At 39.0% G+C, this 26,231-nt stretch overlaps 2 protein-coding genes, 2 non-coding genes and 2 pseudogenes across 4 annotated transcripts in view; 1 reads left to right on the top strand and 5 right to left on the bottom strand.

The window, feature by feature from the left end:
* Positions 1–3,286: 3,286 nt before the first annotated feature.
* LOC117287074 lies at positions 3,287–3,386 on the bottom strand. Its single transcript, XR_004518279.1, has one exon. It is a non-coding gene; the product is annotated as a small nucleolar RNA U13 (small nucleolar RNA).
* A 726-nt stretch (positions 3,387–4,112) lies between these two features.
* On the bottom strand, positions 4,113–4,249 carry LOC117287112. Its single transcript, XR_004518295.1, has one exon. It is a non-coding gene; the product is annotated as a small nucleolar RNA SNORA70 (small nucleolar RNA).
* A 1,762-nt stretch (positions 4,250–6,011) lies between these two features.
* On the bottom strand, positions 6,012–6,599 carry LOC109118639 (annotated as a pseudogene).
* Positions 6,600–13,369: 6,770 nt separating this feature from the next.
* Positions 13,370–14,711, top strand: LOC104875743 (annotated as a pseudogene).
* A 62-nt stretch (positions 14,712–14,773) lies between these two features.
* On the bottom strand, positions 14,774–15,712 carry LOC104875702 (olfactory receptor 2H1). Its single transcript, XM_010643396.1, has one exon. The coding sequence runs from the start codon at positions 15,710–15,712 to the stop codon at positions 14,774–14,776; it is 939 nt and encodes a 312-aa protein (XP_010641698.1).
* A 10,047-nt stretch (positions 15,713–25,759) lies between these two features.
* LOC109118638 (putative olfactory receptor 2I1) overlaps positions 25,760–26,231 on the bottom strand; it is a gene marked incomplete at its 5' end in the record, with an annotated part of 993 nt that continues 521 nt past the window's right edge. Inside the window, 2 exon segments of the mRNA XM_019210543.1 lie at positions 25,760–25,905; positions 25,908–26,227. Of these exon segments, the coding sequence (XP_019066088.1) occupies positions 25,760–25,905; positions 25,908–26,227 (466 nt within the window).

The following is a 26,231-nucleotide window of genomic DNA, read 5'->3' as shown; positions in this document are numbered from 1 at the left end:
AAATTTTTCTAGCATGGACAGTTTTAAATTGTCAATTTAACAATATCAAAATGCAGAGCTGGAGTGCTCACTTTGGCAGCACATATACTAAGATGCAGAGTTGGAAAGTAATAGATATACCTATACAGCAATAAAATACCTATGCAATCACATTGTATCATTATGTAGTGTTTTTATGATATAGACATAACAGATATAAATAGTTCGAGTGTATAAAACAAATGTAGTAGAATAACTAGAAAGTGATAAGTTTAAGTATTTTTACTTTTGTCTTAATATAATTTGTTTGTAATTATATAATATATTTGCAGAATATACTGGTCACATACATGATGGAGAATTGGTCTATGTACTTAACACATTTTAGTTCCTTTTATTTCTCTTTCCGCTCCCCTGTCTACCTCCTGCTTCCGTCTGTAGATGCTCTACTCATTTGCAAAAGGTCTATCTGTTTTCTAATGTTTGTTTTTTATTTTTGCCCTTTAATTTATTCATGTTTGGGTTTCCCATATAAGAGAAACATGCAATATTTAAGATTGTGTGTTTGTTTTTGGTACTGGGGATCGAACTCGGGACCTGTGCTTGTGAGGCAGGCGGCAGATCCACTGAACTAAATCCCCAGCCCTTAAGATTGTGTGTTTGATTTATTTCACTTACTATTATGAATTCAAGGTGCATCTATTTTCCTGAAAATGACTCAAATTTATCCTTCTTTATGGCAGAGTAGCACTCCATTGTGTATAAATACTACATTTTTTTCATTCATCCAATCATGGACACATAGGCCATTATATGAGTTGTGCTGCTATAAACACGGGTATGCATGTATCATCGTAATGTGATGTCTTTAACTCTTTTTTTTTGGGGGGAGATACTTAAAAGAAGAACCGCTGGCTAACTTTTAGTCTCCATACTGAACACAGTGGTTATGCTAGTTCATATTTCTACCAACAATGCAGAAGTGTTCCTTTTCCCCCAAGCCTTCCCAACATTTATTATTATTTGATTTCTTGTTGATAAACATTCTTTTTGGGGTAAGATGGAGTGTGAATATTGTAATTTACATTTGTCTAATCACCAGAGGTGTTGAACATTTTTTCATGTATTTATTGGAAATATGTACTTATGAGAAGTACCTATTCAATTTACTTGTCCTTTTTTTTTTTTTACAGGGGATTAAATTCAGGACCTTGCACTTGCCAGGCAGGTGCTGTGCTAAATCCCCGTGCCACTTGTCCATTTTTTTGATTGGGTCTTTTATTTTTGGGATCTGTTTATTTTGAGTTCTTTATGGATTCTAGATATTAGTTCTGTGTCTGAGAAGTAGCTGGCAACAATATTTTCCATTCTGTAGTTTGTCTCTTCATTCTGCTATTTTTTGTGTTTTTTTTTTTTTTTTTTTTTTTTTTTTTTTTTTTAGTACTGGGGATCACACTTGGGTCCTTGTGCTTGCAAGGCAGGTGGTGGAACCACTGAGCTAAATCCCTGGCCCCACACTCTGCTTTTTGTTTTGTTTTGCTTTTTTTTGTTTTTCTTTAGATAGTATCTTGCTATGTAGTTCAGGCCGGTCTTGAACTCACTATGTAGCCCAGGTTGGCCTCAAAATCACAGTGATCCTACCTCAGCCTTCTGTGTGCTGGATTACAGGTGTTTGCTACCGCGCCTGACTGTCTCTTCATTATGTTGGTTGTTCCCTTTGCTGTGCAGAAGCCTTTTCATTTGATATAATCCCATTTGTTGATTCTTGATATTTCTCATGTGATTGGGGTTCTGTTTAGAATATCCTCATTTGTGCCTATGTCTTCAAGAGTTTTACCTTTTAAATTTTTTCAGACAGGGTCTCCTTATGTAGTTCAGGCCAGCCTTGAACACTGTAGCCTTGAAAACTATGTAGCCTTGAACTCACTTTGTATTCCAGGCTGGCCTCGAATTGTGTGATCCTCTTTATTTTCAGTACCAAAGATCAAACTCAGGACCTTGCACTTGCCAAGCACAAATGGCACCACTGAGCTACATCTCTGGCTTTGTAGTGATGCTCCTGTCTCATCCTCCTGAGGGCTGGGATTACAGGTGCACACCACTATCCTTAGAAAATTTTGCCTATTTTATCTTCCAGCAGATTAAATGATTAAATACCTAGATTATTTATTTGAGACAGGGTCTCACTATGTAGTTCAGGTTGGTCTTGTTTCTTTTTCTTTTTATACTGAGGATCAAACTCAGGATCTTGTGCTTGTGAGGCAGGCAGTGGCACCACTGAGCTAAATTGCTGGCCCTGATCTTGAACTCACTATGTAGCCCAGGCCAACGTCTAACTCACAATGATCCTCCTGCCTCAGCCTTGCTAAGCTTTGATTTTATTTTAGACATGGTGAGAAATAGGGCTCTAGATTCAATTTTCTGGATGTGTATAAGCAGTTTTCTTTAGCACCAATTGTTGAAGAGGCTGTCTTTTCTCCAGTGTATGCATTTAGCCCCTTTGTTGATGATCAGATGACTGAATGTGCCTTGGGTTGATTTTGCATCATCAGTGCTGTCCCATTGATCTACTTGTCTGTTTTTGTTGTCTGTTGGTTTTTTTTTTTTGAGAAAGGATCTCACTATGCAGTTCAGGCTGACCTTGAATTCACTATGGCCTATCTTTGAACTTGTAGTGATCCTCCTGCCTCAGCCTCCTGAGTACTGGGAATACAGACATGGGCCACCATACCCAGCCCTATTGTTTTTAATATAACTTGAAACCTGGGATTTTGGTGCCTCTTGCTTTGCTCTTGTTGCCCAGGATTGTTTTTGCTATTTTGCATCACCTGTGGCTCCACGTAGATTTTAGGATTTCTCTAGTTCTGTGAAGAATACTGTTGGTATTTTGATTGGGATTTCATTACATCTACTTATGATTTTTTGATAGTGTGTATTTTTTATTTTTTGAGGTAAAACATTTATTGGTACATTTTAGATATACATAATGATAACACTCAGGGAATTTGCAACCGTACATGATATATCTTGTCTTTTTTTCCCATTTCCCCTTCCCTTGACCCCCTGTCCTTCCCATATACAAAGCTTTGTTTCCATTTTCCTTCTATTTTCAATTTTTTGCCCCATCCTTCCTTTCTCCTCCCTCCTCTATTGTTCCTCTTCTCATTTGAACATTTTCTTCTGTTTCCCAATATCTATTATATTACACATTCTGGTCCTTATTTTCACCTTAAGTTTCTCACACCAGAGAAACAGTGCAGTATTTAAATACACGTGTCTGATTTATTTATTTTTTAAATTATTTTCAGATCAGAAGGGTAATGTGCTGATGTCCTTACAAGGGTGGAGGGAGGCATATCTCATGCATACAGCATGAACACCCAGTGATTTCTCTTGTGCAAAAGTCTGCTTTCTTCTTTCTTTCTTTTTCTTTATTTTTTGGTACTGGGGATTGAACTCAGGACCTTGCATTTGTCAGGCAGGTGTGGTGCCACTGAGCTAAATCCATGGCTACTCAAAAGCTTTTTAGTAAGATGAGATCCCAGTTGTTGATTCTTTGTGATAGTTCCTGTGCAATCAGGGTTTTGTTAATAAAGTCTTTGCCTACACAAATGTCTTTGGAAGTTCTACCTATTCTTTTTTTGGTGCCAGAGATTGAACTCAGAACCTTGCACTTGCAAGGCAGGTGGAGGAACCACTGAGCTAAATTCCAGGCCCTACCTATTCTTTTTTTTAGGGGGCAGAGATAAGATTTGTTGATGAACTTGTGAGGGGGGAGGGGTGCGTAGTGGAAAGCTTCAGGAGTGCAAGGCGTGCCACTTGTCCAGAGGACCATGATTCAAGATGCATTTCACCCCACGGCCATCAGGGATGAGGTACTTCTTGGCCACTATGTCTTCAAATTTGTCTGCATTGAACTTGGTGAAGCCCTGCTTCTTCGAGATGTAGATCTTTTGGTGGCCGGGAAATTTGAGCTTAGGGCTCAATAGATGTTCTTTGTTCTGCAGCTTGGTGGAAATGGACATGATGACCTGTCCAATCACCACCATGTCCTTGGGCTTTTAAAAGGCATCCTGCATGCCTGTGTGGAGCCTAGATTGGGGAGGTCAGATTCATGAACACCCGCCAGGAAGCAGTGTCTCCCGGGTCCTTTGGGGCAGCCCATGTAAGTGATAGGACATGTACACTACCATGGAGGTTGCTGTTTGCAGCCATTTTTCACATGGGGTACCCACCAGCAAAGTAACCCAGTCAGCTTAATTGACTGCAGAGAGTTCTACCTATTCTATCTTTCAGCAGATTAAATATTTCTGTTTTAATATTTAGATTTTTGTTCTATTTTGATTTTAGTTTAGTTTAGATGAATGATACGGGCCTAATTTCAATTTTCAGCATTGGAAAGCCAGTTTTCCCAGCACTATTTATTAAAGATAAGGTGGCCAAGTGTGTCTGGAATTCTTTGTCTTCTAATCTGTTCCATTGATCCTCAGGTCTGTTTTTTTGCCAGTGCCATGATGTTTTTATTACAGTAGCTTTGTAGTATATTTTCAAATCAGGGATTGTGATGCCCCCTGCCTTTCCTTTGTTGACTGGAATTTCACTTGCTATTTTAGGTTTCTTCTGATTCCAAAGGAATTTTAGGATTGTTTTTCCTCATTCTGTAAGATATGCTATTGTAATTTTAATCAGTATTGCATTACATCTGTATAACAATTTTGAAAGCATGGCTATTTTTACTGTATTGGTCCTTCCTACCCAAGAATAAGGGTTATCTTTCCATTTTCTGATATCCTCTTCAAACTTCTTTTTTAAGAGCACTGTAGTTTTCAATATAGAATTTTTTTTTTACTTCCTTTGTTAGATTGATTCCTAGGTATTTCATTTTTTGGATGCTATTATAAAAATTGTTATTTCCCTAATTTCTTTCTCAGTGAGTTTGCTATCTGTGTACAGGAAGGCTATAGATTTTTGAGTGTTGACTTTGTATCCAGCTACACTATTGAACTTGGTTATTAAATCTAGAGGTATTTTGGTGGAGCTTTTGGAGTCTTCTATATAGAGTATCATGTCATCTGCAAATAATGATAATTTAACTTCTTCCTTTCCTATCATTCTTCCATTTATTTATTTTTCTTGTCTAATTGCTCTGGCTAACGTTTCCAGAACTATGTTGAACAAGAGTGTGGCAGTGAACACCCTGACTTGTTCCTGATTTTAGAGTAAAAGCTTTCAGTTTTTGTCCATTTAGTATGATGTTGGCTGTTGGTTTGTCATAGATGGATTTTGTCAGATAGAGATAAAGACCATCTATTCCAATTTTTTTGAAAGGTTGTGCAAAACTACTGTATTTACAAAAATGACACAAAAGTGAATCCAATAGTTGATGCACATGCATACTTCATTTACATCTTGCAAGGAGAGTGTTCTAACTCTACAGAGCTGAGTAGGAATGAAGACTTCAATGGCAGCTGGTATGCACTGAGCCATTTAAGTTATACCAGAAGGGCAAATTTGCCCAAATAAAATGCTACTGTTAAAACAGAAACAGGTTTAAGGCCATTCAAGTTCACGTAAATCTTTCAGACTTCCCATCTTTCCATATTTATGTGACCTTTCTTCTAACTTGTGGTGTTAAACTTCTGTTTTACAAAACCCAAAAAGAAAAGAAGTCATGCAAGACAAGTTATGTTAAATAGGAGCAACACAATGATACACTAAGATGAAGGAAGGAAAGCCAAAATAAACTCATAGAACTTGCTTGTTACTTGTTGGAACCAGCCTTACTCTGGGGGTAAGGTGATATATAATTACTTTCAAGTAGATGACGTGTTGCTCAACATGTCTTTCTTGTCATTGCACTGGTGAAATAGTTGGAACCTCTATGCCCTTACTCTCACAGCATTTGCTACCGCTACCTGCAAAGCTGTCAGTCTCGAATGACTTAGTGAGTGAAAGGAAGTAAAAAGTGGATAAGTAACAGTTAAAAGAGGAATAAGAGGAATAAGAAGATCCATGCATTTCATCTCTTTTAATCAGCCAGCCAGCCAGCTTGTGACAAGGGATGGTTTCCTCTGATGAAGGTCCTGTGGAGTGGGAATGTCGTCACCATTGACCTTGGTCTTATCCGGGGTCATAGCAGGCAGTCGCTAGTTTTTCATCTTTGCCTTAGCCATGTTGTAATCTCCAGAATAAAAATATTTTTGCCCTTTCTGCAAACATTTCCTTAAAAAATTGGAACCTCTGTCCCAAGTGCAGATACCTTGCTTTTAGTTTTGCTTCTTCAGATTTCTCTGGACTGCTTACTTTTTTTTTTTTTTTTTGAGACAGGGTCTCACTATATAGTTGAGACTGATCTGGAACTCACTATGTAGCCCAGGCTGGTCTTGAACTCACAGAGTTTCTCCTGCCTCAGTCTTCCGAGTGCTGGGATTACAGGCGTGTGCCACCATGCCCGGCTTGGACTAGTCACTTTATCTTCCATTTCCTTCTGCTCCTCGCTGCCTCAGGGTTCTCCGCAGATATCGTGCTCCCACTGCGGGCAAGTCGCCAGAGATGTCATGATGATGTGGGCCAAGGCCACCCCCCGCAGCCTCTGCCGTACCCCCACCTCGCCAACCCATTCTTCCCATTCCGTTCTTTTTTTGGGGGGGCTTGGTACCCGGGATCTAACTTGGGACCTTGCTCTTGGCAGGCAGCAGAACCACTGAGCTAAATCCCTGGCCCAATCCCTATTCCAATTTTTTGTAATTTTAAAAATCACTACTGTGTATTGGACCTTGTCAAACACGTTTTCTGCATCTATTGAGATGGTCATATGTTTTTTGTCCTTGGCTCTCTATATGGTATATTACATTTATTGATTTGTGTATGTTGAATCATCCCTGCAATCCTCAGATGAATCCTACTTGGTCATGGTATATAACCTTCTTGATGATTTGTTGCATTCTGTTTGCCAGTATCTTATTGAGGATTTTTGTGTCTATTTTCATTAGGGAGATTGGCTGGCATTTCTCTCTTTTGGTTGGATCCTTCTCTGGTTTTATAATCAGGGTAATGCTTCATTCCAGGAATGAATTTGGGAGTTTTGCTTCCTTTTCTATTTCATTAAAAAGTTTGAGAATTAGAGGCATTAGATCTTTTAAAAATTTCTTGTAGCATTCAGCACAGAACGCATCAGGGCCAGGGCTTTTCTTTGTTGGTAGTTTTTTTTTCTTTCTTTATTGGTACATTTTAGGTATGCAATACAGTGACGTTCATCATTGGGATCTTGTACCTTTACATACGTGTCTTGGTTCTCATTTTTTCCCATTCCCTTGACCTCCCTTCACACCCTCCACCCTTCCCTTTTACAAAGACTTTGTTTCCATTTTTTTCCTTTTTTCCACAAAGAAGGGTTCCTTTCTCCCCACAATGCCGCCACCATTTGTTATTAGATGATTTCTTGATAGCAGCCATTCTTTATGGGATAAGGTGGAATCTCAGTTTTGGTTTTGTCTGCATCTCTCAAATGACCAGTGATGAACGTTTTTTCATATATTTATTTGCTGCTTTTACTTGTTTGTCTGAGAAATGTCTGTTCATTTCAGATGCCCATTTTTGATTTAGGTCTTTGTATTTGGGGGGATTTTGAATTTTCTGAGTTCTTTATATATTCTAGATAATAGTCCTTTGTGTGATGAGCAGCTGGTAAAAATCTTTTTTCCACATTATAGGTTGTCCCTTAGCTCTGTTGGTGGTTTCTTTTGCAGTGCAAAAGCTTTTTAACAAAAATGATGAGATCCCAGTTGTTGATTCTTTGTGCTAGTTACTGTGCTTTTGTACTGGGGATAGAACTCTGATCCTTGTGCTTGTGAAGCAGCTAGAGGAACAACTGAGCTAAATCCCTGGCTCTGAAGATTTTTTAAAATCATTGATAAATGGAGTTTTATATACCTCACTCATCTCTATGTCAAATTCTTTTTCCCTGTTTGGGAATTTTTCTGCCATTACTTCTGTAAACATGTTTTTTTATGTCATTTGTTCTATCATGCTTTTTCATTGACTCCAATCAATCTTATGTTATTCTACTTTGCATCATGTAGCAGCTGCTGGAATGATTTCTCATGGTCCCTTGCTATTTTTAAGAAAACTTTCTTTTTGTGATTGCAGCTGCAAGCCTTATCTCCTGTCCTCATATTGGCTCATTCTGCTGTATATGCTTTGAATGTATTTTTTTTGGTACTGGGGATTGAATTCGGGTCCTTGCACCTGTGACGCAGGCAGCAGAACTACTGAGCTAAATCCCCAGCCTTCAATGGAGTTTTTAAATGTCCTGGATATCTGTTTGAATCTGTTTCATGGATTCCATTTATTTCCTTTGCTAGGTGTTCATGGTTTCCATCATTTTCCTGAGCTCCTCTATTTTTTAAAAAATCTGTATCTGCTCTAGAGCCACTAAGCATATTTTTCATTCAGGTCATCATCTCTGTAGTTATGTGACAAATTATTTCTGTTTTGTTACTTCCTCTGTTACTATTTTAGAGATTCTGGGTGGGTGGCTTTTGGATTGTTTCATTCATTGCCTCCCGTGTTTGCCTTTGGTGAGCTGAAATTCTGGGTGGGTGTTGCATCTTAAGTGTCTTCTTTTTTTCTTTTCTTTTGGTATTGGGGATTGAACTGAGGTCCTTGTGCTTGTGAGGCAGGCGGCAAAACCACTGAGCTAAATTCCCAGTCCAAGTCTTCTTATTTTCTATTTTTAAAAAAGTTTAATTCCTAGGTTGATGCTCACAAATTGCTTATGGTGAGCAGCTTTCTTGCCAGTACTCAGAACCCTTAGGAAAAGACTATTTCTCTATGAAAAAATTTTATTGGTACATTTTAGGTATACAGTATAATGACATTTGACATTCATCAGTGGAAATTTGCACCTTTATGTAATCTATCTTGGTTCTTATTTTTTCCCCACTCTCCTGCTCTCACTTCAATCCCTCTACCCCTCCCGATTTACAAAGACTTTGTTTCCATTTTTGTTCATTTTATCATATTCTATTTCTTTTTTCCCTTTCCCCTACCCCTCACTCTTCCCCTTCCCATTTGCCCCCTTTCTTTCTATTTCACATTGTCTTTTAGTCCTTATTTACACTTTCAGTTTCTCACAACAGAGAAACTATTAGATATTTACACATGTGTCCTATTTATTTCACTTAAGAATATCACCTCAATGTGCATCCATTTATCTGTAAATGTCTCTAATTTCTCATTATTTATGGCTGAGTAGTACTCCATTTTATTAAAAAATCACATCTTTTTTTTTTAATCTAGTCTTCAGTTGATGGGCAATTGGGCTGTTTCCCATTACAAACTCTGCTGCTATGAACATGGGTGCACATATACTGCTGTGGCATGATTCCTTTAATTCTTTTGGGAGGATACCCAGCCGGGGAATAGCTGGGTCAAATGGGACTTCCAATCCTAGTTCTTTGCGGTATCTCCATATCAATTTCCACAGTGGTTGCACCAGTCTACACTCCCACTAGCATTGGAACAGGATTACATTTTCCTCATATACCAGCCAGAATTTGTTGTTGGTTGATTTAATGATAGTAGCCATTCTTTCTGCAGTGAGGTGGAATCTCAGCATTGCTTTCTCTCAAATGATCAGTAATGTTGCACAGTTTTTCATATTTTTTGCTGTTTCTAATTCTCTGAGAAATGTCCATTTCTCATGCTCATTTCTCTCTTTTTTTTTGAGACAGGGTCTCACTATGTAGTTGAGACTGACCTGGAACTCACTATATAGTCCAGGCTGGTCTCAAACTCACAGCAATCCTCCTGCCTCAGTCTCCTGAGTGCTGGGGATTACAGGCATGGACCACCATGCCTGGATTCACATGCCCATTTTTGAATTGGGTCTTTAAATTTGAGAAGTCTAATTTTTAAAGTTCTTTATATATTCGAGATAGTAGACCTTTGAGGAACAGATGATGAAAAATTTTTCTCACATTGTGGGTTTTCTCTTCACATTGTTGGTGGTTTCTCTTGCTGTGTAGAAGCTTTTTAATAAGAAGAGATCCCACTTGTTGATTGTTTGTGGTAGTTCTTGTGCAACTGAGATTTTGTTCATAAAATCTTTTCCTGTGCCAGTGTCTTCAAGAGTTCTATCTAACCTGTTTTCCAGCCGGTTTAGTGTTTCTGTTTTATTTTGTTTTTGTTTGTTTTTGTACTGGGGATTGAACTTGGGTCCTTGCGCTTGCAAGGCAGGCCACCGAACCACTGAGCTAAATCCCCAGCCCTTAGTGTTTCTGTTTTAATATTTAGATCTTTTTTTGGAGGGTACTGGGGATTGAACTCGGGTTCTTGTGCTTGTGAAGCAGGTGGTGGAAACACTGAGCTAAATCCCCGGCCCAATATTTAGATCTTTAATCCATTTTGATTTTAGTTTAGTGCACAATGAGAGATATAGGTCTAGTTTTAATCTTTGGCAAGTTGAAACCCAGTTTTTCCAGCACCATTTATTAAAGAGACTATACTTCCTCCAGTGAGGGTGTTTGCCTCCTTTTTGAAGATAAAGTGGCTGAGTATGTCTGTAGTTGTTTCTGTATCTTCTCATCTGTTCCATTGGTCTTTAGGTCTGTTTCTTTGCTGGTACCATGCTGTTTTTATCACAATAGCTTTGTAGCCTAGTTTCAAATTGGGGACTGTGATACCTCTTACCTTGTCTTTGTTGCCTAGAATTATACTTGTTATTCTAGGTGTCTTCTGGTTCCAAATGAATTTTTGGATTGTTTTCTCTAGGTCTGTGAAGTATGCTTTTGGAATTTCAATTGAGATTGCATTGAATATATATGGTAGCTTTGGAAGTACGGCCATTTTCACAATGTTGGTTCTTCCTACCCAGGAGCAAGGGATGTCTTTAAATTTTCTGATATCTTATTTGATCTCTTTTTTCAGTGTGCTATAGTTTTCAGAGTAGAGGTCTTTGTTTTCCTTCATTAGGTTTATTCCTAGGTATTTCATTTTTTGGATGCTATTGTGAAAGGAATTGTTTGCCCTGTTTCTGTCTCAGTGAGTCTGTTGTTTGTGTACAGGGAAGCTATTGACAGGGAAGCTATTGTACAGGGAGGTTCTTTTGTGTATTGACCTTTTAGCTACTTTAATAAATTTGGTTATAAGTCTAGAAGACTTTTGGTGGAGTTTTTGGGGTCTTCTATATAGAGTATCATGTCATCTGTGAATAAAGACAACATGAGTTCTTAATTTCCTATCTTTATTCCTTTTATTTCATTCTCTCATCTAATTGCTGTGGCTAATGTTTCCAAAACTATATTGAACAGGAGTGGTAATAGTGGACATCCTTATCCTGTTCCTGATTTTAGTGTGAAGGATTTCAGTTTTTGATCATTTAGTATGATATTGGTATTGGTGTTTCATAGATGGCTTTTATCAGGTTGAGTAGAGACCATCTATTACAATTTCTCTGCAGAGTTTTTATCATGAATGCACGTTAGATTCATGCCTTTTCTGAATCTATTGAGATGATCATATGATTATTGCCCTTGGCTCTATTAATATAGTGTATTACGTTTATTGATTTGTGTATATTGAACCATCCCTGCATTCCTGGAATGAATCCTACTTGGTCAGGGTGTATGATATTTTGCATTTTATTTGCCAGGATCTTATTAAGGATTTTTGCATCTATGTTCATTAGGGCGATTGGCATATAGTTCTCTTTTTTTGGTTGGGTCTTTCTCTGTTTTGGGGATCAAGGTGATGCTTGCTTCCAGGAATGAATTTGGGATTATTGTTTTCCTTTCAATTTCACTGAAGAGTTCAAACAGTAGTGGGAATAGTTGCTCTCTAAATGTCTTGTAAAATTCAGCAGTGAAGGCAACAGGGCCCGAGATTTTTTTAGTTGGTGAGTTTTTAATTACATTATTAATTTCATTGATTGATATTGTGTTGTTTAGAATTTTTAGATCTTCTTTGTTTAACTTTGGTTATTCACACATATCTAGGAATATGCCCATTTCTTCTGTGTTTTCCATCTTATTGGAGTATGGGTTCTTGAAGTAAGTACTGATGATCCTCTGGATTTCTGCTGGGTCCATTGCAATTTTACCCTTTTTATTCCTAATTACATGGATTGAGCATTTTCTTTTCTTTTTTTGATAATTTTGTCTAAGGGTTTGTCAATTTTGTTTGTTCTTTTGAAGAACCAACTCTTTGCTTTATTGATTTTTTTGTATCATTCTTTTAGCCTCCATTGCATTGATTTCTGCTCTGATCTTTATAATTTCCTCCCTTGAGCTTTGGGTTTGTCTTGCTGTCCTTTTTCTAGAATTTTAAAGTTCAGCATCAGGTTGTTTAATTGAACTTGCTCTGTTTTTGTAATGTGAGTATTCACTGCTACGAATTTCCCTTACATGACTGATTTCATTGTGTCCCATAGATTCCGATATCTTTTATTGACATTGGTATCTAATTGTAGAAACTGTCTGATTTCTTCCTTAATTTTCCCTGTGACCCATTGTTTATTCAGAAGTGTGTTGTTCAATTTCTCTGTGTTTATGAAATTCCTCTGGTTTCTTTTGCTATTGATTTCAATTTAACTGCACTATGGTCTGATAATATACAGAGGATAACTTCAATTCCTTTGCACTTAATTAAACATGCTCTCTGAGAGAGTATGTGGTCTGTTTTGGAGAATGACCTGTGTGCAGCTGAAGTAAAGGTGTATCCTGATTTTGTGGGGGTGGAACACTCTGCAAACATCTGTTAAATCCATTTGTTCAAGAGTTCGATTGAATTCTAGTGTTTTGTTATTTTTTGTCTAGTTGATCTATTTGTGACAGACAGTGGGGTTTGAGGTCCCACAGCATTATTGTATTAGTGCTTATTTTCAGAAGCATCCTTCCAAGTCTCAAATTAGCTTTGGCTGATGTTACTTGTGGGCCATGTAGATATGCACTTGGTCTCCAGAACACCATGATGGAGTGGATTCCCTACATTGACATGACAATTGAAAATAGATGATATAATCAGAAATGGGAGTGATAGAGTTAGGTAATAATCTACGGAAGCAAAGACAACAAAAACATGAAGGAAAAGAGGAAATATTGAGAATTGGCAGGCACAATAATGTTTGAATTTAAAATATTTTATGGAGATACCTAACTTCCCACCCTCCCCTTCCCTTTCTTTTTCCCCTCCTTCTTTCCTGTTTTCCATCTTTCTCCCTCTCTGACATCATAAAGTCACGCTGACCCACTGCAGTGACTCAGGTATGTGGCCTGGAGAACTCAACCCTTTATACATCATGAAGAAATTCTTAACTTAGAAAGTACAGAGTCATGCGTTGCCAGAGTGGTGGCTGCTATCATTGGTCTTGGCTGTTGGCGCCTGAGTCAGGATGAGGATGCAGGGGACCCAAGACCACTGCAGGTGCAGGCACAAAGCTGGGGTATGGTGGGTGTGTGGCTGGGATTCCTCTGGGATAATGGTGTTGAATGGAGACTGAAGCAGTGCTGATCTAGACCCTTGTGGTGGCTGCCTGGAGCAGTGATGGGTGATGGAGGAAGAATGAGGCCCTGGCATTGCTGCTGCTGAACACTGCAGCCCAATACAGTTACTCTGGGGCAATAGCACTAGTCCCTGGCATACCGGGTGGACCTTGATTAGACACCAAAGAAGGTAGACAAGGCCAGCACCTAAGTCCCTTGGGAGCTGGTGCTGGTGTTCTAGGTGCATAACCAACCCAAATACCTCAGATGCTGCTGAACTCACTTTGAAAAGCCCAGGGCATTGTCAATGGCCTTGTTCTCTTTAGACACAACTTCTAGTCTATAGAATCAATCAGCTGATCTGTGGGGTGGATTTTTGTCCAGTTTTTCCAGTGTTCTTTCCTTTGAGCATTCAGTTATACCTCACTGAGTTCTCAGACAGTGACCCCAGAGATTTCCCCAGAGACCGGGAGGAGAATGCAGCTTCGGCATAGGGGTGCATCAGTGTCAGTATTCTGACTCCTTCTGCCCTTACAGAGGCCAATTTCTCCCAAACCAAACATCACCATTTTGTATGCGGAAGGGTCAGAATTCTTTGAGATTATGCTAGCCTTATATTTTTCTAGAAGAGGATCACTACTTAGCCTCAGACTTTACCATGTCTTCAGAAAGAGGTGGAAATTGAAACAGCAAGTGTCCAGGGTGTGATGTTTTCTCACTGAGGACCTACACTGCTAGTCATAGTGTCTATGGCATCACTGACAAGGTAGATAAAAAATTTGGAAATCCACACAGCACAGTCTGGGCTTAGCTTTGACTGAGATGCATATCAGAAGCTAACTGAGTGCACAGACACTTTCTATACTTATGATGAGTATAGCTGGGATTGGACTCTTCAATAGTTGATTGTATCTTGTCTTCCAAAATATGGGAAAGTGCTGTTTCCTCAAACTCCTAGGAATTTTCATAGCAGAGAATGTACTATGCATCACAAGAAAATGAAGGCCATCTACCCAGGGTGCCCAAATCAAGTCACTATTAAGTAATAGCAAACAGTACATTTTTCTAGAAACTTCAGTTATCAATTAGAAGTTTACTATGGTAGCCACCCTCCACCCCAGGAAAAATGGAGGGTGAGGAAATATTAGGGACCATGAACTCTGTAAAAGTTGTAGAAGACTGCAGTGGAAAACATCAGGATTGCAGAAACAAAGTGAGTCTTTTATTTTTGATGTATTTGTCAATACATGATAAACAGTTGAATAAAGGAGTTTAGGAACTGGAAAAAAAAAGCAAGTACAAGCGGCTTACTCTCAATTCTGCCTGAACTCCCCATCCCTCCCCAGCAACGTCCTCAATGCCCTCTTTACCTCCTTGTTCCTCAGGGTGTATATGAGAGGGTTAAGGGAAGGAGTGCCCACGGCATAGAAGAGACCAAAGAACTTGCCCCTCTGTTGGGCATAGGGATTTTTAGGCTGGAGGTACACTGCAATGACTGAGCTGTAGAAGAGGGTGACCACAGTAAGATGGGAGGAACAAGTCCTTAAAGCCTTTTTCCATGTTTCAGCAGAGTTAATCCTCAGCACTGCCCGGACAATGGCACCATAAGAGATGAGAATGAGGCTGAGAGGAATAACCACAATGATGACACTGGACACAGCTAACTGAATCTCATTGTATGTGGTGTCCCCACAGGAGAGTCGAATTAGGGATGGGACTTCACATAAAAAGTCATCTATCTGCCTGTGGGGACAGAAGGGCAGGCGGAGGGTGGGCGGTGTCTGGACTATAGACTGGATGAGACCCATAACCCAGGCCACAGCTGCCAGCTGCTGACACAGGCGGGGGTGGATGATGGTGGCGTAGTGGAGGGGTTGACAGACAGCCACGTAGCGGTCAAAAGCCATCACTGTTAGGAGGATGCACTCAGTGGACCCCAGGGACAGAAAGATGAAGAGCTGGACAGAGCAGCCAAGGAAGCTGATGGTCTTCTTGGTGCCCCAGAGGTTGAGCAGCATCTGGGGGACACAGCTTGTAGTGAAGCAGAGGTCTAAGAATGAGAGGTTGGAGAGGAAAAAGTACATTGGGGAGTGGAGCCTGGGGTCCTGCACGGACAGCAGGATGATGAGTGTGTTGCCCGCCAGAGTTAGGAGGTAGGAAATGAAGACAATCACAAAGAGAATCTTTTCTAGCCCTGGGTGTTCAGAGAAGCCCAGAAGGAGGAAGCCTGCTGGAGAGCTTTGGTTGAACATGGTTTGTTCTTGTCCAGAAGTGGAGAGTTGAGGCTGTCAAACCTGTGTTTCGAAGTGTCTTCTAAAAGTTCACCCAAGGTGCCTGTCAGGACATGTTAGGTGGATGCTTCTTCTCTGCCTTTGCTTACCCATAGATCCTTCCCTTTCCCTTTGTCTCCTGGTCAAATGATTTCTAGTGATAGCGAGGAAACCAGGAATCAGTGGTAGGTAATGAATGGAGCCTCATTTTGGTGCCTTTGACTTCTGGTTTTAGGGCAAAAACAGCTGGTAGGAAATATGAGTTAATTAACCAATCTTAATTCAACAATAATTTAATAAACATAATTTTTTTCTGAATACTTTGCAGTTCTGATATCTTATTATGTCCACTTAGAAAGGATTAGCAAATAAATCCTTATATAGAATTTTCCTATTAAAATTTTCTGTACAGAGTTTTCTGTTCTGAGGCATAAATTTTATATAATCACTCATGTCTTATTTACTTTACCCTTGTTTGTAAATGAGGTGGTGTATGAACTATGGATTGGATGATGGAGCATTTGTATAAAGAAAGAGATTTCTCTTCTATGTGAAGTGACCCAACCCACAGAGAGACTAGTTGACTGTGTCCTTTAGTCCCTTAAAAACATGATTTATTGGCTTGATGGTGGTGCATGCCTGAAATCCCAGCACTTGGTAGGCGGGAGCAGGAGGATTGCTATCAGTTTGAGGCCAGCTTGGGCTACAGTTTAAGTTTAAGACCAGGTAGAACTACAAAGTGAGACCCTGTCTCAAAAGACCAAAAACAAAACAAAACAAAACAAAACACCCTAAAACATGGAAAACCCCTAATCTCAATTTAACATATGCAATGTGTGGTAAAATAACACAAAAATATTGCCAATTATCTTCTTCTCAGGTTTAGAAATTAAAAAAACAATACTTTTATATTTATAACAAGCTGAGTTGATATTGAAATGTTTAAGTATAAATTTAAAAATTTGAATACTGTCTCAATTCTGTCCACTATTTGAAATGTAAAACGTTTTATATAAATTACAAAGGTACAGAAATCATGCAAGAATAATTTAAAGAACCTCCTTATATACCACTTTTTGTTAGCCTAATTTTTTCTTTGTATGTGCAATTATATTTATTCTGAGCTATTGGAGAATGGGTGGCATATACAAAGTTTTTTCACATTTCTAAGAAAATGGAATTTCATTTAGTAAAACCAGAAATTACTAAATATCAACATTGATATTATCATTTCCTTAGGTCTTGCTTTTTCCAATAATGTCCTAAATAGAAAAATCTTCTTTCATGTGAAGATCCGATCCAAATCATTTGCATCTGACCTTGGTCTCAATAGTAGCCTTTCTTTAGTCATGGGGAGAGCCATCCTTAAAACAAATGCTGACAGGGTCAAGCCCCATTTGGAGAAGCTGAGAAGCTGCAGGAACATGTCCTTCTGCATGCTGGGAATGCTGGGGAACACTTGTGAACTTTTAATGCCCATGGAATTGAAGGAAAATAAACAAGATAACATGAGGGTGAGAGAAGGATGTTTGGAGGAAATCTGGGTGGATGAGTTAGGAAAGCCAGGTGTCCCATCTTACAGGAGACTTTTTGGCTGTGCAAGACCTGTTGGAACACAGACAGAGATCTCAAAGGTGGGTGGGATGGTTGCCACCCTGGCAATGAAGAGGAAGGAAATGAGGTTTCTCTGAGCACAATCTTAGGAATGCTCTTTAGGGGATGAGGTGGCAAGAAAGTCGATGGTCTTGTCAACAACTGCCCTGGGAGTTCATGAATGGCGCAGCCACCTCCCATCACAGGTATCCATCTCGCATTCCAAACTACTTATTATATCCCTTTTTGCCCCAACTCCCTCTTTTTTTCTTCTTCTGTTTTCCTTCCTTTATCATTACCTTTCCTCCTTGAGGATAAGCTTTGTTTTCTTTTAAAAAGTTAGTTGTCCAGGGCTGGGGATTTAGCTCAGTGGTACAGTCACCTGCCTCGCAAGCCCAAGGTCCTGAGTTCTATCTCCGGTACCAAAGGAAAAAAAAAGACCAAACAGAAGAGTATATAAAACACATCTATGGATTTTTTGGAATAATAAAATACATCCACAGTGTTCCTGTAACCTTCCCAATTTAGAGTAGAACAAGCTGGACATGTGTAAATTGATGGATGTGGGAGAAGAATAAAATGGTATCTTACTTGTAAAAAAGTCCTTATTGGCTTACTGCCTGAACTTACCCATGACAAGTAGCTTCTGACCTGTGGGCGCTTCCTTTTGATTTTTCACAGTGACAAGTTAAAGCAAACTACAGAGTAATATCATACCTTTAAACTTGATTAGAGGTTAGATGTAAGGCAAGATAAGTGATTGCCACGTCTTAATTCCATGGGCATGGTAATCTTATCGCTCCTCACAGCAACTTCAAAATATAGGCACTATAATTAGATTCCATTTAAGATAATGGAATGAAGGTGCAAGAGGGGAAATATCACAGAGGAAAGCATAGCTGGTGAGCACTGGAGTGGGGAGGTGCACACAGGTGTGCTAACCACTTTGCCCCATCACTCTCCCTGATATAGTATGCAGCTCTTTTCTTCAATCCAGGAGGTTAGCAGTACTAGAAGTAGAAAGGGAGTGAGATGCTTGAGGGAGGAACCCCAGGAGTCAAATCCTGTGGGGAGAATCAGCTCATCAATTCTGCTCAGCCTAGGAGCCCCATAGTCCACAGGTAATTAGCCACTCTGTAATGATGAGTGCGAAGGGATGGGAGGGTTCAAGGCAAACATGCCAATATAATGCTCCCTGAGGTAAGTGAGAAGGTCACCCTTTGCTGCTCTGTGTCATTGGGGAATGTAAGGGCACCATTGCTTCCTCATCCCAACTCCTAAGGGTCCCATACTTCCATTTTTCCCATTCACACCTCTTTTATGCTCACTGAATAAACTTTGGTTTATTTCCTTTTTGCTCTTAGATAATAGAGGTATAATTTATATAATAAAATGTACAAGTCCACTGAGTTTTGACAGATGTATATAACTAGGCAAACCTGATCCTAGAGATGTAGAATATTTACATTATCCCCAAAGTTCTTCAGGCTAATTTACAATGACTCTGTGCCCTGCTTATGTTCTAGATACCCAGTGATTTGATTTCTATAATTGCAGATTGTTTTGCTTGTTCAGGAACTCCACATAAATATCCATGTTATACATAAACACTCTTTTGTCTTTAGCTTTTTATATTCTGTATAACATTTTTGAGAGATATCTACATTGTTTTGTGCATTGAAAGTTCATTCCTATTTTATTCCTGAGAAATATTCTGTTGTTTAAATCTCTCAGAATTTGTTCACCTGTCCATCTATTAGAGGATAATTGGGTCTGTAGTTTTAAAGTATGTTCCCCAAGTTTTAATTTCCTTTCTTCAAAAGACAAAGCTCACTTCTCTTCCCTTTGAATGTGAACTGTACTTGATGACTCTTTTTTTTTTTTGACAAGGTTTTGCTATGTAGTTCATGCTGGCCTCAAGCTCACTATGTTTCCCAGGTTGGCCTTGAACTCATGGCAATCCTCCTTCCTCATCCTCACTAGTGCTGGCATTACAGGTGTGCACCACCACACCTGATGTTGACCCTTATTTTTTTGGTGATACTGGGGATCAAACTCAGAGCCTTGCTCTTACGAGACAGGTATGGTGCCATTGAGCTAAATCCCTGGCCCTAAGATGATATTTAATAAGCAAAATGTGGTAGAAATGATGGTGTGTGACATTCAAGTAGTTGTCTCTTCACCCCATATAATGGCTAGGTAGCATTGTAGCATTGTAAGTTCTTCCTTGTCCTTTCTCTTGATTTTCCAGTCAGGGCAACCCTAACCCTAACCCTATCTAAGTGGTGGATGAAGATCTACATTTGAAAGGGAATTAAAGTCCTCTACTAGAAATAAGCAGGAAGTGACTGGGACATCTTGTAAGCTCAAACTTTAATCTCATCAACATATTTTTAAATTTACACATTGAAATTTTATTAGTGTATGTTTACAGGACTTAATGATTACATTTCTTCAGAAGAATTTGTACATGTACACACACATCTCAATTCTTTTTTCTTTTTCTTTCCCTCTACCCTCATTTACTGACAGCATCACATTCATTTATTTAATTTGTCAGTCCTTATATAGTTAATGTCATACATGTAGACTAACATTTAGACCTAACAGTCAGACTAATAGGCCAAAAACAAATAAAACAATAAGACAATTATACTAAATCAAGGCACATTTTTCTATTCATTGTCCAGAGTGGATTAAAATAACTTGTTCTCTCACCCTTTTTCTTATTTTTTTAAAAAATGTAATCTTATTGAGTTTATTGGTACTTTTAAGTAAACAGTAAAGTTATATTCATCATCGGGATCTTGTTCTCTTACATGACAGATCTTGGTTCTCATTTCATACCCCTACCCTCCTTTCACCCCTTCCATCCTCCCCTATTTACAAAAACTTTGTTTCCATTTTTCCCTTGCTCACTTTTTTTTTAAAGACAGGGTCTCACGCTGTAGTTGAGACTGACCTGGAACTCACTGTGTATCCCAGGCTGTTCTCGAACTCACAGCGATCCTCCTGCCTCAGCCTCCCGAGTTCTGGGATTACAGGTGTGCCACCATGCCCGGTTTTTTTCTCATATCTTTTCTTGTCCCTTATTTCATTTTCCCTACTCTTCTCACTTCCCTTACACCTTTAGCCCTTTTCTTCCTGTTTCACATTATCAGTTATACAATTTGTATACAGTTATACAATTTACACTTTTAGTGTTTCCTACCAGAGAAACTATTCAGTATTTACACGTGTGTCTTATTTATTTCACTTAAGAGTATGGCCTCAATATCCATCCATTTTCCTATGAAATGACTCTAGTTTCTCATTCTTTTTTTTTGTTTTGGTATTTACACATGTGTGACTTATTTATTTCACTTAGGAGTATATCCTCAATATGTATGTATTCATAGGAAAATGGATACATACTATGATTGTTAAAGCTAGATGTCAGTCTAAGTTTTAGAACAAAGGAAGAATGGGAAACTAAGAAAAGGAAGACTCAATCACTCACAGTGACCAGAAAAAGAAAGTCCATTTTTCTCACAGACATTGATTGTCTTCTCTAAATTACTAAAAATTATTTTAACATAAACTGTATTTTAAAAAAGTAGAAACTTTTCAAGTAACTAAAGATAATGCTCTAGGGTCATTTCCACAGCTTTCTTTTTGTTGTTTTTAAATGCCATTATAGCCAAATTAACTCACATTTGACCAAATATTTCTAAAACAGTCCAGCAACACACAGTGGAGTTTTCCATTCAGTATTTTATGCACAAAAATAGGCTATGTTTACAGTAGTTAAGGCGATCGAATTTTAAACAAGAGCAATTTTTTTTAAAAAGGGGAAAGCAGCAAACATTTTCCATGCTACTCCTATGGACCTTATTGGTAAGTGCAAGACAGGAAAACAAACATGGTGCAAAATGCTTTTGCCCTGTGTGCTGGTCATTAAAACCACACATTGGGCTGTGGCCTTTGCTGCCGATACACATAGTCTACTAACCCCCTTCCCCATGTCAATCAAGGCTGTCCAGTCCTTTCAGCATGGGGCTTTTTTCAATCCAAGAATCTTTTCATAAGATGGGGTGGGGTGGGGAGAAAAAAAAGGGGTTGAAAAAAAAGAGCAAAATGATGTGTTGTCAATCAGTGCAGTAGTTATTCTAAAAATGCTCAATTGGGTAAATGTGTACACCTAAACTGTGAGCTGGCATGGGTTTTCTGCAATTAGAAGTTTCATATAAATGCACACTGCACATGCAAATCTTTAAGCTCTTTGTAAACATGTATATGCTCCTTATTATGTAGCGAAGTTATCAATTTTCAGCTTAACTTTTTATTCAGTTTAACAGTTTCAACTTAAAGATAGTGGGAAAGTCAATTTAAATTACATAAAATAAAAATAAAAGCAGTGCATTTACATTCTTCATAACACTAGTTTTTTCCAAATGGTGCTATATTTCTGAGAAAATTAAATAATTTTAAACTCACTCATTAAAAGTTATACACTCTATAAACATCTACTAAGTCCATGCTTTCAAAAGCTTGGTTCAATTCTGGTATTTCGTTTTAACTTTTGGCCTAGATGATCTATTTGTGAAAATGGGGTATTTAGATCCCCCACTACAATTGTATTAGTGCTTATTTGGTTTTTCATGTTTCTTAATATTTCTTTTATACAGTTGGGGGCATTAGTATTTGGTGCACATATGTTTATGATTGTCATCTCTTCCTCTTGAATTGTTCCCTTTACAAGGATGTAGTGGCCTTCTTTGTCTCTTTTAACCAGTTTTGGTTTGAAATTTACTTTGTTTGTGAATAAGATTGCTACCGCTGCTTTTTTCTGGGCTCCTGTCACATAATAATTGTTTTGCATCCTTTCACTTTCAGTCTATGGGCTTCTTCTTGCACTAGCTGTGTTTCTTGTATACAACATATTGTTGGATTTTGCTTCTTAATCCATTCTGCCAGTCTATTTCTCTTGATTGGTGAGTGGAGGCCATTGACATTGATGGTTATAACTGATATGTATTGACTTATTATTGTCATGTTATTGTCCTTTTGTTGACTTTTTACCTTCTCCTTTTAGTTTTTTTAAGTGGGTATAACAATTCCCAATTTGAAACTACACTACAAATCCACTGTGATAAAAACCGCACAATACTGGCAAAGAAACAGACCTGAGGATCAGTGGAACAGACTGGAAGACACAAAAACAACTCCAGATGTACTCCGCTACCTCATCTTTGACAAAGGAGCTGACCATCCCCACTGGAGGAAAGATAGCCTCTTTAATAAATGGTGTTGGAAAAACTGGATCTCAAACTGCCAAAGATTAAAACTAGACCCTTATCTCTCACCATGCACTAAATTAAAATCCAAGTGGATTAAAGATCTAAATATAAAAACAGAAACACTAAACTTGCTGGAAGATAAGTTAGGCAGAACTCTTGAAGACATTGGCATAGGAAAAGACTTTGTGAACAAATCCTCAGTAGCACGGGAATTAGCAGAAAGAATCAACAAGTGGGATCTCATCTTATTAAAAAGCTTCTGCACTGCAAAGGAAACCATCAACAGAACTAAGAGACAACCTACAATGTGGGAAAAAATTTTTACCAACTGCTCCTCAGACAAAGGACTATTATCTAGAATATATAAAGAACTCAAAACAATCAGCCCCCCCAAATATAAAGACCCAATTCAGAAATGGGCATCTGAAATGAACATTTCTCAGATAAAGAAGTAAAAGCAGCAAGTAAATATATGAAAAAATGTTCCACATCACTGGTCATTTGAGAGATGCAGATGAAAACAACACTGAGATTCCACCTCACCCCACAAAGAATGGCTGCTATCAAGAAATCACACAATAACAAATGTTGGCGGGGTTGTGGGGAGAAAGGAACCCTTCTCCATTGTTGGTGGGAGTGCAGACTGGTGCAACCACTATGGAAGTCAATATGGAGATACCTCAAAGAACTAGGATTAGAGGTTCCATTTGACCCAGCCATCCCTCTGGTGGGTATCTTTCCAAAAGAATTAAAAGAATCATACCACAGTGATATATGCACACCCATGTTTATAGCGGCACAGTTTGTAATAACTAAAACTTGGAAACAGCCCATCTGCCCATCAGTTGGAAACTGGATAATGAAGGTGTGGTTTTTCTATAAAATGGAATACTACTCAGCCATAAAGAATGAGAAATTAGAATCATTCATAGGAAAATGGACACATATTCAGGATATACTCTTAAGTGAAATAAGTCACACATGTGTAAATACTGAATAGTTTCTCTGGCATGAAAAACTGAAATAGTACTCAAGATCCTAATGGGATAATTAGATGTGAAATAGGAAGAAAAGGGCTAAAGGTGTAGGGACAGTGAGAAGGGTAGGGGAAGGCAATTATTTAGTATAAGAGAAAGGGAAAAAATGTGAGAAAATGTAAAAATGGAATTAAAGTGTTTGTAGGTGGGGAGGGAAAAGGGGGTGAAGGGAGGGTGGGACAAGGGGGAAAAATGAGAACCAAGACCTGTCATGTAAAGTACAAGATCCCAGTAATGAATGTAACTGTACTGTCTACCTAGAATGTACCAATAAATTCAATTTAAATTAAAAAAAAAAGAAGCACAGAGCTCATTTCCTTTTGGCTGATTCATCACCACATCCTTTGATGATTTTTCAAAACTAATGAGAATGAGATGAACAGTTGGGAGTGGGGTGGGTAGGATGAAATATATGTTTCAATTCTGTGATTCTTTAATTCTGACAGTTGACTGATTGGCAGTATTGTTTATTTTACTGAGAATAGAAAATACAATTTTTATCAGAGATTCAAAGCTGGCATGGCATTTAATCTTTTATACCTTCTGATAAAAAGGTATTTCCTTTCCTACAGGATAAGATAGTTTTAGGTTGAGATTCATATTTTACTAATTTTTGAGTTTCTATATTAAGGTCAGTACTTCATCTACAATGTCACTCAATTGTTGGACAAAATTGAATTTCTACGTATAGGGAATAATGAAATGATTATGAAATGAATTCTTTTTCTATATTTTAATTAATATTTATTTAATAGTAACTCAGTAATTGCTGTATCCATCAAGTAGTTAATTTTATTCATAATAATGAAAAGATTTAATATTGATAACTTCATTAGTAAATATTTTTCAAAGTGAAACATTTATTTTTTTTCCTCATTGAGTTTATTGGTACATTTTAGGTATACAGTACAGTTACATTCATTATTGGGATCTTGTACCTTTACAACACTGAGATTCTACCTCACCCCACAAAGAATGGCTGCTATCAAGAAATCACACAATAACAAATGTTGGCGGGGTTGTGGGGAGAAAGGAACCCTTCTCCATTGGTGGGAGTGCAGGCTGGTGCACCCACTATGGAAATCAATACGGAGATACCTCAAAGAGCTGGGACTAGAGGTTCCATTTGACCCAGCCATCCCTCTGCTGCGTATCTTTCCAAAAGAATTAAAAGAAATGAATTCTTAGCTCCAAAATGGTCACATTCTAATAACTAATCTAAAAATTCATTGAAACTACTTCCCCTCTCCTTAAAGCTGCCTGGTATGGAATTAAATAGCATTTATCCTCTATCCACCCAATTCAAGTTGTTATTTCTGGGGGTGGACATGGGAAGATATCTTTTGTGCACATCTAGAGATTTTGTGTCTCCAGTGGGAGCTCTATGGGGATAGATGTACTTCAGGAGGAAACAAACTTCCTGAAAGTGGTGGTTTGTGGACCAGTCTCTGCTAGGCTGTCTGAGAGTCTAGCAGGTCTTTTCTGGTTTACTTTTACTTTGGGTGAGGGAGGCAAGGGGTTGGCTTGTGGGTTGACCCCTAAACCTTTGCTGAAGTTCTGAATGATGAAACATCTCTGGTTACTTCTGAATTGGATCCCTGCTCTTCACTTGAGAATTTGAGTTTTTCCCTCGAATTATTTCTCTGCCTCACTGTCCCTCTCATGCCTTGCCTTCTTCCTCACCAGTTCCGGTTCCTTCTCTGTTCAACAGCCATCACCTTCAGGAAGGTTTCCCAACTTCACTGAGCACAGTTCTCCACATTTGTGGGTATTCCTCATACACTGTGGGCTCAGGGTTCTCTGGTGGGCCCTGGTCACCTCTGTCAGTCTGCATGAAGTTGGACTGGTTTCCTGAGGAGAGAGACCTTTTCCTGGATGGCATCTCCTGCAGGGTAGGCCTATGATTTCCTGGTTAAATTAAGGATCCCCAATCGCAGAGACTGTAGCTCTTCCACAGTTTTCCATCAGATTGGGTGAAGGGGTGCTTATGGTATCCCCTGAAGACGAGGAAGGTTCCCCGAATCATGCTTCCTTTCTTCAGCTTAGGAGAAAGCCTGAAGGCCCCCTTTCCCTTCCCCAAACAGGTACAAACATAAAAGCACACTTCAGCTGTCTGAGCCTCACCCGATGGGAGAAATTCCCCATTTACCGTGGACTCGCTGGGACACATCTTGCAGATTCGAAAACGAACGAGGCATTTCCATCCTTGAGCCCACTCGCTGCCGGTCCTGCCGCCTCCCCACACTTCTCTGAAGCCTCCTCGCTGCCCCTTCACTTCTTTATTTCTGAGACTGTAGGTGAGAGGATTGAGGGCTGGCGTGAGCACGGTGTAAAAGAGAGAAACGAATTTGCCTCGGCCCTGGTTGTAGCTGCGTGTGGGTTGCAGGTAGGTGTACGTGGCAGAACCGTAGAACAAGCAAACTGCTGTCAGGTGGGAGCCACACGTGCCCACCGCTTTCCTCCGGCCCCCTGGGGACCTCATGCCCCACACCGTTTGGCCCACAGCGCCGTAGGAGGCCAGGATGACGGCTGCCGGCCGCAGCAAGACAACCCCCCGGGGGGCAAGCATTTGGTGCTCAGCCGAGGCCCTGC

This window comes from Fukomys damarensis, unplaced genomic scaffold (genome assembly GCF_012274545.1).
Source record: "Fukomys damarensis isolate Sample0158 unplaced genomic scaffold, DMR_v1.0_HiC HiC_scaffold_20, whole genome shotgun sequence".
NCBI lineage: Eukaryota > Metazoa > Chordata > Mammalia > Rodentia > Bathyergidae > Fukomys > Fukomys damarensis.
Note: the sequence above shows the minus strand (reverse complement) of the source record. Positions and strands in the feature narration are given on the sequence as shown.

Coding starts and splice junctions, on each gene's coding strand:
- LOC104875702 (XM_010643396.1), bottom strand. CDS start 15,712: ATGTTCAACCAAAGCTCTCCAGCAGGCTTCCTCCTTCTGGGCTTCTCT.